The 15,715-nt window shown below is 64.7% G+C and overlaps 2 protein-coding genes across 5 annotated transcripts in view; both read left to right on the top strand.

The window, feature by feature from the left end:
• The first annotated feature begins 83 nt into the window (after positions 1–83).
• ARTN (artemin) lies at positions 84–4,083 on the top strand. Its single transcript, XM_075424156.1, has 4 exons — positions 84–129; positions 2,595–2,665; positions 2,792–2,981; positions 3,345–4,083. The coding sequence occupies exons 1-4, from the start codon at positions 84–86 to the stop codon at positions 3,779–3,781; spliced, it is 744 nt and encodes a 247-aa protein (XP_075280271.1). The 3' UTR covers positions 3,782–4,083.
• Positions 4,084–4,944: 861 nt separating this feature from the next.
• IPO13 (importin 13) overlaps positions 4,945–15,715 on the top strand; it is a 32,611-nt gene continuing 21,840 nt past the window's right edge. For 2 of the 4 annotated variants that reach the window (XM_075424667.1, XM_075424666.1), the window contains exons 1-2: positions 4,945–5,090; positions 13,035–13,771. In XM_075424667.1, the coding sequence (XP_075280782.1) occupies positions 5,025–5,090; positions 13,035–13,771 (803 nt within the window). In that variant the 5' untranslated portion in view covers positions 4,945–5,024. Of the gene's footprint in view, positions 5,091–6,055; positions 6,125–12,205; positions 12,330–13,034; positions 13,772–15,715 lie in introns of those variants that run through there. The other 2 variants (XM_075424669.1, XM_075424668.1) reach the window with 2 other exon arrangements.

The following is a 15,715-nucleotide window of genomic DNA, read 5'->3' as shown; positions in this document are numbered from 1 at the left end:
GGCGGGGCAGCGCCGGCCCCCGCCCGCGCCCCGCCCCGGCGCGGCGGGCGGCGGGCGGCGGGGGGCGGCGGGGAGCGGAGGCGATGCGGGGCGGCGGCGGCCCGGGGGATGGTTCCCGCCGCGGGCACGGTGAGTGCGGGCCGGGCCTCGGCGGCGGCTCGTACCGGGGCTGCGGGGGGGGCGGGGGGGGGCGGGGGGGCAGGAGGGGCCCGCTTCGCCGCCCGCCCCCCCGGCAAAACCGGCGGGAGGCGAGGGGACTCGGGCAGCTCCCGGGGTGCCGAGCCCGGCCCGGCGGCAGGGAGCGGGGGGGTTCCCTGCCCGGGCGGGGAGAGGCGGGACCCCTCTGCGGGTGCCGGGGGGCACAGGGACGGTCCCAACCGCCCCTTCCCCGGGCTCCCGCCGCGGTCCTGCGGGCACGTCGGGCAGGTCGCCGCCCGGGCGGCGGGTGAGGGAGAGCCCCGGGGCGGGGGTGCCCGGCCCACCCTCACCCCCCGGCTCTGCTTGCCGCGGTCCGGGGCCGCGGTTGGTCTCTCCCTTGTGCCCCACGTGTCCGAGTCCGGCCTCCCGCGGCTCCGCGGGGCGGGTGCCAGCGCTGCGTCAAGCGTGGGGACGGGTCCCGACCCCCGTCACGCCTGCCGGGGGGCAGCGCGGCTGGATGCGGGGCCTCCGACGGCTCCCGCAGGTTCCCCGGGGCGGGGGGGGGGAAGTCTCCGGGCACCCCCCCTGCGGCTGCGGGGCTGGCACGGTGAGCAGCGGCGAGCGGGGCTCCGGCGCAGCCCCCTTCCCAAGCGGCACCTCGGTGGGCAAAGACCCTCACCCCGCTGGCCCCGCGTGGGTGCCCTTCGGGAGCAGCCCGCGGGGAGCGCGGTCTCCCTCGCCTGGGCCCTGCACGGATGGGCGTGGGGCGTCCCGCACAGGGGTTCCCCCAGCACGCAGCTTGGGCGGCGGTCCTGCGTGGGCTGCCCCCCGGGGGGACGGGGCTCGGTGTCTGGCGGAGGCGCGTCCGCAGCGCCGGTTGCGGGGTCCCGGGGGCGAAGGGAGCCGAGCCCGGGGCCGTGCTGCCGCCGGACGGGGGAAGCCTGAATTGCACCGGCCGCGCCGGCCCCGTCCCGGACGGTCCCGCCGGGATGCTGGGGCCGAGGGGCCGCGGCGGGAGCGGGGACCGGGATGGAGGAGGGGGGGTTGGCCCTGTCGGGGACCCTCGCCTGGCCCCTCCGGGGGTGCCGGCTTGGGAAAACCGTGACCTGGCGGCAGCGGCTGGCGCTGGGCCACGGGCCGCACGGGAGCGACGTGCTGCGAGGGCCGTGCTTGGCCCGGCTGCGGGGCTGGCGGGGCCGGGGCCAGCCCCCCCCCCCCCCCCCCCCCCCCCGGCACCGGTGCGCGGCCCCCGGGGGAGGCACACGGGCTGGCCGTGCCCGTCGTGGCCCCTGGCCGCGGCGTGGCCGGCACGGGGTGGCAGGAAACACGGCAATAGGGGCTTGGGCACCATTCCCTTAGGTGCTGGGGGCACTGGGGGAAACTGGTTTAGTCTCCTTGTCCCAGCGGTACCCAGCCGTGCCCCTTCGGTTTTTGGCCAGGAGCGATCTCCTCAGCATGTCCCATCCCGGCGTTGGTGTGGAAGCACCGGAGAAATGCGGGGGCAAATCCATGGCGGGGACAGGGGACCTCCCTGCTGCCAGATGCCACCGAGCTCTGAGGGGACAGTCCCATCCTGAGGGACAGGGCAGGCAGCAGATGGGCCAAGGAAAAAAAAAAGCCCCTTGGGAGCCACCTCGGGCTGGATCCTGGCTTGGGACACTGGGGCACAGGAGTGTCCCTGCACCCCGGGGGAGCTGGGGAAGGTGGTGCGACGTGTGGCCGCAGACTGGGAGTTGCCCCTGCATCCCCCGGGGGACATCGCTCCGCTGAGGCCATGGCTGCTGCTCCGCTGGGACCACACACGGTTGGGTTGAGATCCCCTGTGTGTCGGGCCAGCGGATGCTGGGCAGTGGCGTTCGGGTGGATGACTACAGTGAGACCAGCATGGTCCCCACGGGACCTGCCCGCCCGTCCTGCCCCGTGTGGCCCCACTCGCGGGGCTGCTCTGTGTCCCAGCTCCCTGCAGGCAGCGGGCAGGGGAGCCAGCGCGGAGCCCACGGGGTGGCTGCACCCGGGAACCCTGCGCCAACGAATTTGGAGTCTCCAAGGTCAAGCTCCCACCGCAAGCAAGAAAAACATTCCCAGGGAAGGGCCATGGGAAAGGGCCCCCCCCGCGACACTCCCAGCCCAGCCGCTGCCTCACGGCCCAGCCTGGCATCCCCGTCCGCTCGTGCGAGGAGGTGGCTGCACCTCCCCGAGGAGAGGTGCTGGGCAAAGGCCGGGCTGCCAAATCTCCGGGAAGGGGTGCACGAGTTCGCAAGGGTGCCTGGCTGTGCGGGGAGGGGACGGGGACGGATGGGCATGCATGGAGAGGGTTGTGGGGTGCTGGGGGGATGAGGGAGGGGATGGCACGCTTGGCAGGGTCAGTGGAGAGGCATGCCAGCTCCCAGCTGGCCAGCTCGAGGTCCACCCCGTTCCCTCTGCGCGGGTGCTGACCCTCACCTCTGCCCTTCCAGCCAACATGGAGCGGCGAGCGGGGCCACCGGAGCCGAGACCTGCAGGAGCCACCACGCACCCGCAGCCCAAGGTGAGCCCGGGCCTGGCTGGCTGCGGTGGCCGGGACCATGCATCCCTGTCCCCAGCTCACGGAACCTCAGCCCTGGTGTGGGGACCCTGGCCGGGGCTGAGCCTGCTGTGCCGTGCTTTGTCACAGGAGGGGACGCTCTGGGGGCTCCTCGCCATCCTCTCGCTGCTGGCCGGGCTGGCCGCGGGCACCCTGCGAACGCCACACTGCAACAAGACGCTGGACGCGGTCCCCACGCCACGGGGCACGGCCACCGCCGGCCCGGCCGTGGAGGACGGCGTGGAGGTACCGCTCGCCGCTGCCTGGAGCCAGCTGTACGGTGCGTGTTGGGGCAGGATGCCCAGCCTGGGCATGGTGGCCCCGAGCGTGGGGCACGGGTGGGCTGGGAGCCGCTGACGGGGACCCCCAGCCGGTGCGGGGCTGCCGCTGCGTGTTGGGGCCGGGCTGGAGGGGCTGAATGTGTGGGGCTTCGTGCTGGGGATGGTGGTGGAGCCCTGGGGATGAGAAGATGCTTGGCCGGGTGCCTGTCCACCCCCACCACCCCGTGGGCACCTGGCCAGTGCCATGGCGGGTGGTCGGGAGGGTCTGCAGGTCGTGGTGGGGGACGGGCGGTCTCAGCGGGTTCCAGGAGCGTGGCGGATGTGGGGTGGAGGTCTGACAGCGCCGTCCCTTCTGCGTGCAGGGGACAACGCGACGACGGGTGGCCCGGGCACCGTGGAGCTGGCAGAGGACCTGCTGCTGCGTGCCGAGCGCTCGCCGCCGGGCACCGGCAAAGCCAAGAAGGGGGCGCGGAAACCCTCACGGGGGGCCCGTGGGCGCAACTGCCACATCCGCAACCTGATGGTGAAGGTGCGCGACCTGGGCCTGGGCTTCAACTCGGACGAGATCGTGCTCTTCAAGTACTGCAGCGGGTCCTGCCACCGGGCACGCAGCAACTACGACCTGACGCTGGGCAGCCTGCTGCGGCAGCAGCTGATCGCGCCGGGGCCGCAGGAGCGCGTGCTCAGCCACCCCTGCTGCCGGCCCACCCGCTACGAGGCCGTCTCCTTCATGGACGTGCAGAACACGTGGCAAACGGTGGAGAAGCTCTCGGCGGCCGAGTGCAGCTGCATCGGCTGAGGAGGGGGCTGCCAGCCCAGCCGTGGCTCGACGCGTTCTGGCAGACCCTGGCTCAGAGGAAGGGTCCGGCAGAGGGGGGGGTGCCCCCCGGTTTTACGTGGCCAGAAGGGACCGAGGCGAGATGGGACCGTGATGGAGGGGTGGGCGGCCGAACCCCCTCCCTGCTCAGTGCCAAGCAGCTGGTGCCACCGGCTACGCGGGGTCCTGCCCGGGGCACCCCGGCTCAGCCCTGCGAGGGGAGCCAGAGGGGGTACGGAGCACCCCGCTGCTCGCGGGGGTCTGCCGGCCGCTCGCCTGCGCCCTGCCAGGACTGCTGCCCCCCCACCCCTGCTTTTGGGGGGCTGGGGCTGAGCGTTGCCCCACGCTTCGGAGGGGGCAGGAAGGGGACAACACCCCACTGTCCCCCGGGCACCCCGGGGCTGGCAGTGGCCGGAGCTGCCCTGCGAGGAGGGGGTGTCCCTGGGGACAGGGGTGCCGGCGCTGGGTGGGGCAGTGGGGTGCGGGCACCTGCCAGGACCCCTGGGGGGGAGTGGGGGTGGGAGTGGTCCCCCCGCGGTGCTGCGGCACAAACTATTTATTACTCTAAATTATTTATTTATTGTTCTCGAGTGGCAGCTCCTATTTATGACTTCGGGCCCCTGGGGGCCGGGGGTAATTTAACCCCAGCGCTGCCGCGACGCCCTGGGGGCAGCGGCCCACCCCCGGCCCCGCGCGCCCCCAGACCCCCCCCTTTTTTTCCTATTGTTTGTAAAAAAAATTGAGGGATAAACTCTATTTTTGTACAGCCACCTTTTCCTGTAGCAATAAAGCGATGGGCTGCTTGTCCAACCCCCGCGTGTGCCCGGGATGGGGGGGGACACACACACGGACACGGGGTGTTTGACACGCGTGGGCCGGCAGCGGGAGGCGGCGGCCGGCAGGGGGCGCGCCTGGGCCGGGACTACGACTCCCGGCGTGCAGCGCGGCGCTGCGAAGGACCCGGGCTGCCCGGCCGCGCCTGCGGGGCGAGGCGGTGCGGGAGCGGAGCGGGGCGGCGGTGCCGGAGCGGAGCGTCCCTGGGGCGCGGCACGGCCCGACCGCCGCTGTCCGCCGCGCCGAGCCGAGCCGAGCCGAGCCGAGCCGGGCCGGGCCGCCCCGGTGCCACCGCCCTCGCCGGGGCGGGGGAGGCGGGTCCCGCAGCGATGCGGCTGCCCGTGCGCCGCCGCTGTCGCCCGCCCGCTGCCCGCTGAGCTCCGCCGCAGCCATGGAGCGGAGGGCGGAGGGGCCGCCGCCGCCGGGCCTCGACTTTACCGTGGAGAACGTGGAGAAGGTGAGAGAGCCGCCCCGAGCCCGCGCAGCCCACCCGGGAGCGGCGGGGCGCGGGGTGCCGGTGCTGCCGCGGGGGTGCGGGGGGGGGGGGCATCGCCCGGTGCGCGTCGCGGGAGGTGGAGCCGGCGGCGGCCCGGGGAGGGAAAATGATGTGGCAGAAACGGGAGCGGGAGGGAGGGGTCGCGTCGCTGGCGGGGAGAGCCCTCGGGTCCGCTCCCGCCGTTACCGGTGCCTCCGGCCGGCGGGGAAGGGAGGGCACCCGGGCTGCCGGGAAGAGCCTCGGGAGGGCGGATGGCACGGCGGTGCCTGCCTGCCCCAGTCCCCGCACCTGCCGGTGCTCCGGGTCCTCCCAAGCGGCTGCGGGGCGAGGGGAGAGGGGTCGGGGCTGCCGCAACCCGGGATGCGGGGAGCGGCCGCGGCAAACGGAGGCCTGCCGGCATCGCGCTGCGCTGGGGACGGCGCCGAGCACGACGCGGGGTTCGTCGCGGAGACCGAGCCGGGCACGCCGGCCAGCGCCCAGCGCGGCAGCTGAGCGAAAAACCTTCTCTCGGGCCATCTTGGAGGTGATGGGGGAGCAGGGCGGCGGAGGACGCATCCCTGAAGGGCAAACGGCCCCGGAGCGCGTCGCCCTGCCGCTCGCCCCGTGGCCAGACATCCGCTGGGAGACTGACAGCCGTCGGTCCGTAGCTCGGTCCCTAGACAGCCAGCGGGGATCCCAGCGTCCTCGTTTTTCCTCGACAAGAATAGACCGAGGTCCTTGCCAAAGCGATGCCCACGGGTGTGCTGGTGGGCGCATGGCTTGCGTTTCGCACCCGTCCCCCCCCCAGCAGCTTGCCCGGCCTCGCGGGAGGTGTCAGGTCGGGGGTGTCAGGTTTGTACCTGGGCACCGATTGCCTTTGTGGCCACAGGTGAGACCGCCCGCCTCTGCCAGGGGCTTGGAGACAGAGCACGGCCAGGGGGATTAGCCAATATCTGGAAAATACCACATTAATGCAGCCTTCTGCGGCTTAATCTGCATGTATCCAGGGCTGCTGGGTGAGTTTGTCTCCGACTTCCTTTCTCCTCGGCAGACACAAACCGCTCCTTTGTTTGCACCAACAATGCAGCGCACACTTGCCCGGGAAGGGTGGGCAGTGCCAGGGTGAGGGGCACCCAGGCGAGGTGGGGCTGTGCCGAGAGGCAGCTCGCCCTCGCCGCGCTGCTCGGGATTTCGTCTCCTGCCGCCTGGGAGGAGGCAAAGATGCCCTCTAGGATGCTTTGGCTCCCCTCCCCCAGCCTGCCTGGCTTCTCTCGATCTCCGCAGGCTTTGCCATCTCCGTGGTGTCCTCTGAAGATGCGGCTGTGGACTGCGGTGGGGCTCTGAGCTGCTGGCTGGGGGCAGCTGCAGGGTCCCTCCCCAGGGGAGGAGATGTGGGATGAGATCAGAAATAACTCAGAGGTTCAGCAGCTCGGAGCCCTCCTGTCTCTGTCTTTTCAAGGGAGGGCTGTGATGTGTTTCTGGTACAAAGCGAAGGAAAGGTGGGCTTTGCTGGTGGGAGGCAGGTGGGTAGAGCTGCTTTGTCAGAGGTGATGCTGGCAGAGGAATGATGCTTCTGCTGGCCTGGGCTCTTTTGCCTGCCAGGTTTTGTGCGTGGCTCTATTGATGACATTGAATACTGATGGAAGTCAGTGTTTGACTCCACTCTGAGTCAGTTAGTGGTAAGTGCTGGGGTTAGGAACAGCATAAGGAGCTGGTTAACTCTGAAGTCAGGGGGTCGAAGCCTCTCCAGGTCACCCTCAGTGGAAGTCATCATGCGTGGCAGCTTTAGCCAGGGAAGTCTCTGGTGAGACTATGCCTGTCCCGCTTTTCTGATGGTTTTCATGGAAAGGATTCACGTCCCTGGAAGACCCTTCTGTACCCCTGCTGTTGTGGATTGTGCAGTTGGCTGGGCCAATGCCCCCGCAGTTTTGCAGGGCTCTGGGTGCCCGTGTAGCTGAAGAGGATCATTGCTGTGTTTATCGAGCGTGGCCTGTGCCAGAGACAGCGGGTTAGATCCCTCCAGCTGTGACCAGTAGTTGCAGGCAGGCAGGAGGGTGCGGATGCTGTGGGCTGGGCCCACGCTGCCCCTTGCCTGGAGGCAGGTCTGAAAGCCCCCAGGCAGCTGTCTCTGTTCCTGAGGAGGTGTCAGGATCAGGTGCTGCGCTTCAGGAGCCATCTGAAAGTTGCTCCCTGTATTTTTTCACTCCATTTTTCCATAGGGAGCTCTCCCGTGACACAGGGAAGGAGCCGGGCCGTGCTGGGGCTGAGCCGTTGTGGTACAGTTACTGTGTTAGCTTGCCCCGGTCCCAGCTGAGGGCTGCTCAGCTGCTTTTTGTTTTCTTCTGAGCCTGACCTAGATGCTGCTCTGGCTTCGGCACAGTTCGAGCAGGCTGGCGTGGCCATGCTGCGTGGACCTGCTGGGCGGCCAGCCGGCAGCTCCGGGCTGGCTCTGCTTCCCTGCACCTACGGCTGACCGGGGCTCCGCTGCCGCGGCTGGAGGGGTCCGAGGGAAGGAAGGGAAGGCTGGGTGAGCCGAGGGCTTCGAGCTGCGAGGATGCTCAGCCTCCCTGTGCCTAAACAGTGCTATATGGTTCGTGACCTGCATGCGCTTTTGCGTGCCCAGGGGCTGTCCCCGGCACGACTGACAGCCTGGTGATGGGGCGACGCTGCCCTGGGGAGGTGATGCTCCTGCTGCGGTACGGACCCGGCTCCGGAGAAGATGGATTGCAGACATTCGGTCCCTGCTGGCCGTGTCTGTCTCGGAGAAGCAGTGCACAAGCAGGATTTGTGCCTTGTGTTTTTGGTCTCCCCCAGACTGGGCGGCAGCACCTAGCGCTGCAGGGTTGGATGGGGGAAGAGGAGTGCGAGACCTTCTTTACCTGTTTTCAGTGCAGCTGAATCCACCCCAGCAGTATCCCCCTTTTTGAAACGAGAAAGAAGGCAGTGCCATTTCTCCGTGAATTTCCCAAGTACCTGCTCTCGCCCTCTTTTTCTTTTGTCTGATTCCTTCCAGGTCTTTCCTCCCTTGGCCTGCCTCTCATCCTCTGGGGTGTTTGTAATATTCACTGACGTCTCTTCGCTAGCACATTAGCGGTCTGGCATCTCTGGGCCTTCCAGATTGCCGTGTGCCTCTCTGGAGATGCCTGATGAATGCACAGAGTCTCTCTGGCAGGGTGGGTAGGCGGGGTGTCATGGAGCTGACATCCGGAGCCTACTGTGATGGGAGAGGGGTGGCTTTGATCACCGCTCCTCGGAGATGCTGAGCCTCAGGGATGCGGCAGCTGCCAGGGCTGCCTTCCACCCAGGAGGACGAGGAGGAGAAACTCAAGTGCATCTGCTTTCTCCAGAAAAGGGTTATTGCTTGTCTTTGGAAGCCTGAACAAGAGAATTACAGATGTGTCGGGGTGGGGGAATGACATCCCCTGTCTGGTGCACCGCTGGCAGCAGCTTGGCCACTTCTTCCTGAGAAGCAGCCCATGTACGTGAGATGCGGCAGCCGTGCCGGGGATGGTAAGTTAGGGGCCTCAGGAGGGGAGATGCTTGTAAAATTGAGGGAAGTGAGGGGTCATCTTGTTTAGCATTTAAGCAGATCTTCCCTGCAGAAGCAGATCCCACCCGGAGCCAACCTTGGCTGAACACCTTGCTCCTTCCTGTGGCATGGTGGTGATGGAATGAGAGGGCAGCACCGTGTGTTTGCCAGGGCTTGTCTGTACGCTGCGAGGGCCATCGTGGGAGCCTCGTCTCAGCTCTGACGTCTTATGGAGCAGGAATGGGCGAGATCAGCACCTGGGAGCCAGCGGGGATCTCTCTCAAAATGCTTGCAGGCTTGTTCACTGAAGGGACGGGCAGAAACACGAGATGGTGGGCAGCGGTGTTCGGGTCACCCTTGCAACTCGTCCTGCGCTCTGTGCTCCCAGGTTCCCTCTCTGGTCCTGCTCGCCCTTTGCTTGCGCAGGCCTCCAGCCACCCACCGCTGAGAGCACGTGTCTCCTGCAGCCCCCGACCCTGCTGGGGACCACGCCGTGCTCTGCAAAGGGCTGCTGGCCGTGGAGCAGCGGGAGGGGTGCTGAGGCTGCTGAGCCACGTCTGGGCTGCAGCCCCTTCCAGACAGCCAAGGACTTGGTGTGGACGAGCTGGGCTCAGAGAGGGGTGCAGAGTGGCAGTGTTTCTTATTAGGAGTGGGGGAAAAAAACCCTGTTCTTTGGGACTGCTGGCAAAGAGCAGGTGCCTTGAGCAGGAGCCGCACGCCTGGCAGCACGCACACGGCTTTATTTTGCATCCATTTGCTGTCGCCGGTGCTTCGGCAGGCTGCCGCCTTCCCGGGGCTGCTGGCTGCTCAGCCTGGCCCGCCGTGGCAGGGGGAGGATGGGGGGAGGACGGCTGCTGCGCGGGCCGGGGGCAGGCGGCGATGACGACGACGTTCCCTTCGCTTGGCAGAGCCGCGGTAATGGCTGTGCTGTCGCAGGCCTGGAGCGCTGGCAGCACGAGTGCGCTCGGCTAGAAAGGACAGCGAGAGACTGCAGCGGAGACATCCCGGGGGTCCTGCTGGAAGAGGGCTGGTGGCTGCTGAGGGGCCGTGGCCACTGCTGTCCCCGGCACGCCGTGGCTGTGGGCCCGGGGCAAGGAGCAGAACAGGAATACATTTTGCAGCTTGCTGTTTTCCCTGCCAGGTTGCAGACCTCGGAGCTGTAGCCGCTGTTACCTGCGTTAGCTCAAGCAGAAAGGCCCCTGGAGGGGACTGGTCCCTGCATGAGGGACCCAAGGAATGGCAGGCAGCACGCTCCCGCTCTGGGGCCAGAGCCACGCATCTGGGGCTCCTCTTGTCACCCAGCAAACGACACAGACATAACACGTCTCTGCTGGGGGGCCGGTGTTAATGCATTTACGTGGTGCAGTCGGGGAGACAGCCTGCTGGCTCTGAGGGATGAGAGCTGGGAGATGCTGGGCTCATAGCAGCTCCTTTTCCTTCGTGATAGCAGACTGCGAGCTAAGATCAGGTGCCTTTGCTTGGCAGTAACTCTGCTTGGACTGGTCCCCCTCCCACTGTCCAAAGTGACCAGCATGGGACCTCTGACACGTGCCTTTTGGGCAAGCTCCCCTGCCCCAAGGCAGCTTACTTCTGTTTTTCTCAAGCAGCTGATACCGCTCCCATATCTAGAGCCCAACTGAGGCTTTGGCCACAGATTTTTAGGGCAGGGAAGAGCTGTCATAACAAGCTTGAATTATTTTCTACCAAGCAGAGCTGATGCTGGAGAAAGCTCCTTCCCTGGCCAAAGGGCATAGCTGACAGCTGGGCTGTTTACCAGCTCTCACATTACAGGTCTAATTGCGGAGGAGGCAGGTCTGGTGGCAGCCACCCGTTCAAATCAGAATGCACAAAGCCTCCCTCTTAGATGTCACTGCCCGATTTCATGCCTTCTGCTTCTCCCTCCTGGCACTGACGAGTTCCCCTCATCATCTCCAGTGCTTCCTGATGGGCCTGAGAATGCTGGCCAGCGTGGTGATGTCAAAGTCCCACAGCAGCTGGTGCCTGCCTCTGGGTTGAGGACGGTGCCCTTCCTCTCTGGGGAGGAGCGTGCCGGCGTTCGGGTACCCTTCTGCAGGGCGCGGTGCCTCGCAGCCTCCTGTCCCACGCTCTCAGCAGAGGATGGTGCTGAGCCGATGTGCGTGGTAGGCTAGGGAAAGAGCCTAGTCTTCTCCCAGGGGTTCAACCTGCTGCTTGGAGCTGAGCTAGGTTGGTTCCAGTACTGATGCACATCCTTGGAGGTCCCCTGGACAGCTCTCCGATGCCGTGTAGAGCATCGGACGGGGTGCGCTGTTGGCAGACCCGGGGCACGTGCTGCCTTGCCTCTCTACCTGGCATCCTGCACGCAGGCAGGAACAGCCGTGCTCTGGCCAGGAGCCACCGTGGCCAGTCCCCTCTGGGCAGGGTGCTCAGGGAAGGGGGTGAGAAAGCCAGCAGCTGCGTTTTTCCAGAATATTCTTCTGACTTCCAGCAGTTCGCAGTGTGACTCTTCAGCGTCAGCTTTGTTTCCATCCTCTGTATAACTCAGTCTGGTTTGTAGACTTTGTCATCTCGCCACTCACCCTCTCTCCCCAAGGTGCTGAGCAGCAGAGGCTCCAGCACACGTCCCCGGGGGTCTCCCCTGGAAGCCTCCCTGGAGGGTCCCTGCGGGAGGAGCAGGGCTCTGGGGTGGTGTTGCCGGGTGATGGGCGCCTCTCCAGAGAGTTCGCTGGGGACAGCAGGCAACGCTGTGGGGCAGATGGCGCATGAGGGGTGCGGGCAAGGGGCTGGGGTGGCGGTGGTGGAGAACCGAGCAAGGTTTCAGTCACTGCTGATAACTCGTGGGCTGCCCTTGGCTGTTCTGTCGGGACAGATTTCTCTCTTCCCGTGTCCTGCTTATCTAGGGTTAACCTTTTCTGTGTCAGGATATGTCTTTTAGTGGGACAGACACCCGTCCCTCTGCAGCCCGTGCTGGCTGGCTCCATCTCCTACGACGTACTTCATAACCTCTTTATTTCTCACAAAGAGGTTATCCTCGTTTCCCCCTGCCACGAAGTCTTGAACAGAGGCATCCCAAGTGACGGCCCAGGCAATGTCATCTCTGTAAGGTTCCTGCCATTTTGTCCTGCTCATTGGTCTTGTGCTGGGAAGCGGTGGGAGGCACAAGCACTTGCTTGGGAAGCTTGTTGCTGTGCCCCAGGCTGCCAGCTCTGCATGCTTAAAAATAGGGCTTAAATCCTCTCCTGGGTACAAGAGCCACACAAGAATTTCATAGGGCTTTTTACGGGGGAGGAGGAGGAGGATATTTGAGACCTGGAGCCAGGATGGGGACACAAAAAATCCTCTGCACCTGCTGGAATCATCCTCCAATTTGATGGTGGGGTGCGACAGGCACCTGATAGCCTGACAAATGCCATTGCTTTTCCTCGCTCCTGACATATGCAGTCAGCGATTTGAAAGGAAACATGCTGTGCCAGGCAGAAAACCTCGCTGCTGGAAGATGGAGTTCAGGCAAGGGGTAGTTCTGTCCCGCTCCGTGTGTGAGGGCATTGGTAGCTGCCAGTTGCACCCACTCGGGATAAGTAACTAATTAATGTTGGCCTTAAGATCTGTAAAATATTCCTCTGCAAACAAAGCCTTGCAGCCCGCGGGAGGCTGTACGCGTGGATCTGAGCTCTGCAAAGCAGTAACTAAATCTCGCAAAGCTGTCGGAGTGGGTAAGTGATGTTCTCCTTCTCCGTACGGCGAGATGGAGTGAGCAGCCCCGGACTGTCGCAGGAGGTGGTGGCAGAGGCAGGATTAGATGCCAGCTCTCCTGGCTCAGCTGTAACTGGGCGGGTTTGGGAATACTTCAAAGGGACTCCGTGGAGGGATTAATCCCTGAGCTTAGTGACTGTAGGTTTCCAGTGCTCTGTACAGCCTGACAGATGGAAATATCTGCAGCAGCTCTTGCATTCCTTGGGCTTCCGGACACAAGCTTTGGGCCACACGTGATTTCTGAGAGCTGGTGCATCCGCAGCATCTTTCTGAGAGCGGGGCAGAAGTGCTGGTGTGCCGTGTCCCTTATAGCCCTCATGCTGCAGAGGGGTCCTGCACCCACCCTGGTGACAGCACAGCAGCAGGGAAGCAGGCGGGTTCGGCATGAGTGAAGGCAAGGACAGGAGGTGACTAAGGAAAAGAAATTTCCAGAGTGCTGCGTGAGAGGAGGAGAGAAAAACCACTTTGCAGGTCCTCGCCTGCTGCCAGATCGCTCTCACCTCACCAAGAGCCTGAGGAGGGAGGCTGGCTAACACAGGTGGACGCGGGGAGGGTGCTGGCCAGGCAGCTGGGCGCTGGGCTCTGTGCCGGTGAGCCTTCCCCCGGCGGGACCGGCCGCGGCTGTGCTCCTCAGCTGCTCTAGGATCCTTCCCTCTCTCTTCCAGGCTCTCCACCAGCTGTATTACGACCCAAACATCGAGAACAAGAACTTGGCGCAGAAATGGCTGATGCAGGCACAGGTCTCCCCCCAGGCATGGCACTTCAGCTGGCTGCTTCTCAACATGGACAAGGTGCCCGAGATCCAGTACTTCGGTGCCAGCGCTCTCCACATTAAAATCTCTCGTTACTGGAATGACATCCCGGCCGACCAGTACGAGAGCCTCAAGTCGCAGCTCTTCACCCACATCACCCGCTTTGCCAGCGGCTCCAAGATCGTGCTGACCCGTCTGTGCGTGGCGCTGGCCTCCCTGGCCCTCAGCATGATGCCGGAGGCTTGGCCCTGTGCCGTGGCGGACATGGTGCGCATGTTCCAGGCGGAGGACTCCAACGTGGATGGGCGAGCGCGGTGCCTGGCGCTGCTGGAGCTGCTGACGGTGCTGCCCGAGGAGTTTCAGACCAGCCGCCTGCCGCAGTACCGCAAGGGCCAGGTACGCAGCGTCCTGGCACAGGAGTGTGGCTCTGTCTTCCCTTTGCTGGAGCAGCTGCTGCAGCAGCAGGACTCCCCGGGTTTCATCAAGCAGAAGGTGTTGAAGTGCTTCTCCAGCTGGGTACAGCTGGAGATCCCGCTGATGGACTGCGAGAACCTGATCCAGGCAGCTTTCACCTCTCTGCAGGACCCGGAGCTCTTTGACACAGCAGTGGAGGCTGTTGTCAATGCCATTTCCCAGCCTGATGCCCAGAGGTAAGGGCAGCCTCTCCCATGCGCTGCGGGCTGGTGCTCTTGGGCATCGTTCCTGGGGGAATGGGGTGGGGAGGAAAAACCTCAGGCTTTTTTCTAGCTACCGTTGGCCCTGGAGGTGATGACGACAGGATTTGAAAGTGGGAGATGTTAAAAGCAGCCAGGTGCTCCTGGTTTCACATGGTTGGTCCTGGAAGGCTTTGCACCGTGGTGGACTGGTAGGGACCATGTAGTCTTGAGCAGCCGCAGCCCATCTTCCCCCTCCTGCTCTCAAGCAAAGGAGGATGCTCCCTTCTGGCTCCTCGTCTTAGACCCTGCAGTGCCCAGCCTGGGAGCAGCTGCCTGGCTCCGGCCAAGGGCAGCTCAGACCCTCCTCTGCCTGCTGGTGCTGCTGGTCCACCCGAGGAGCTGGTTTGATGCAGAGATGATAAAACCAGACCTGTCAGTCTTCTCCCTCCTCCCTGCTCCAACAGCTCGTGCCAGCCAAGGACTCATCCTTTGTGGCTGCGGCTGCCCTGGAGCAGCTGAGCTGGGAGCTGGGGCTGGGGCAGGTCCTGCTGGGGTTGTGTTGCAGGGCTCCGAGCTCATCTGCTGTCAGAGCTGCTGTCAGCTCTCGGGAACGATGCCCGCAGAAGGGAAAGTACATCTCCTCCGGTTCCCGTGGCCACATCCCCTCCTGGCTGCTTAGCAACCTTCCCCCGAAGAGGAGGGTTTCCTTGAAGGCTGAGCTGAGCTGCTGCCACTGTGCATCGCTGTGCATCGCGCAGGCTCCGACCCTCTGCAGCGGTGCGATTGCTGCTGCCGCTGCGGTTGTTGAGCCCTGGTCCTCCCCTTGGCTTCAGAGTAGGGGCAGCCAGCGCGGTCCCCAGCTCGGGGGGACAAGGGGGTTGCATCTGGGGACTGCACGTTCCGGTGCACAAAGGGACCTGTCAGAATCGTGGTGCATTGTCAGGTGTGGAGAGGGGTTGCCTCGTTTGCTGGTGTTCAGAAGGTGACCACAGGCAACTTTTCCTCATACTGGGCAAAGGCTGTGGGCCAGCCCAATCCCTTGTAGCAGAATTGGTTCAGAAAATGAGAAGGTGAGAGAAGGTGACATGCAGTTCTGGAATGTTGAACTCTCTGCCTTCCTCCTTGCTGTTTACCTCGAGTCTCAGAAGTCCCTTGGCTGTGATTCCCTACCTGTGTGCGGGAACCTGGCCCTGCAGTGCTGTTCCTCCGTTGCGTTAAAAACCCGAGCTTTCTGTTGAGCTTTCAATGTTAATTTTCATGAGAATTGTGTCTGACTGGAGTTTCCTCTCTGCCTCTGTGCTGACCCTGCTGTGCAATTTCTGGCCCCGTTCAGTCCTGCCAAGGTGGCTGCTCCCTTACAGCATCACCAGCGCTTGCTCTCCATCCTTGTCCCTGGAGGCATCGTCAGCCGCAGCAGAGCACCCTCCTGTCCCTAGGCATGTGGGCTGTGGCCAGGTCGGGGCAGGCAGCCGGCCCGAAAGGCTGCCCAGTGTGTGCGAACCTGGCGTATGGGGACAGCGGTGGCAATGTCACAGGGCCACCCTGCCAGGCGGTGTGTGAGGGAGGAGCAGGACTGTGCTCAGTGCTGAGGTGCGGCATGGCTTTGGGTGTGGAGCAGCACACGGAGCCACTGCTTCCTGACCCTGGTGGGCTCTCTCTTCCGCTTTGTTTCTTGTGTCCTCCATCCCGCATCCCTCCTCCTGCTTCCCTTGGTGCTGGCTGTCCCGCCCCTCCGTCTTTGTTACTCCGCCACAGCAGATCCAGCTCTTCCCCAAGCGCCCAGGGAGTCTCCTGACCTTTCTGTCTCTTTTCTCGACAGTCTGGGAGATCTCTGGTGCTTTTCAGCCTCTCTCTTCCTCCATGGTCTCTCACCTTTGTTTCTGCAAGGGCCTGGCTCCCTGCTGCCCTTGGCCACAGCTCAGAGCATCCTTGGCTCTG

This window comes from Opisthocomus hoazin, chromosome 6, assembly GCF_030867145.1.
Source record: "Opisthocomus hoazin isolate bOpiHoa1 chromosome 6, bOpiHoa1.hap1, whole genome shotgun sequence".
Lineage (NCBI taxonomy): Eukaryota > Metazoa > Chordata > Aves > Opisthocomiformes > Opisthocomidae > Opisthocomus > Opisthocomus hoazin.
The sequence above is the reverse complement of the archived record's forward strand: the minus strand, read 5'-3'. Positions and strand labels throughout refer to the sequence as shown.

Coding starts and splice junctions, on each gene's coding strand:
- ARTN (XM_075424156.1), top strand. CDS start 84: ATGCGGGGCGGCGGCGGCCCGGGGGATGGTTCCCGCCGCGGGCACG. Junction 130..2,594: donor TGGTTCCCGCCGCGGGCACG/GTGAGTGCGGGC, acceptor CTGCCCTTCCAG/CCAACATGGAGCGGCGAGCG. Junction 2,666..2,791: donor CCACGCACCCGCAGCCCAAG/GTGAGCCCGGGC, acceptor GCTTTGTCACAG/GAGGGGACGCTCTGGGGGCT.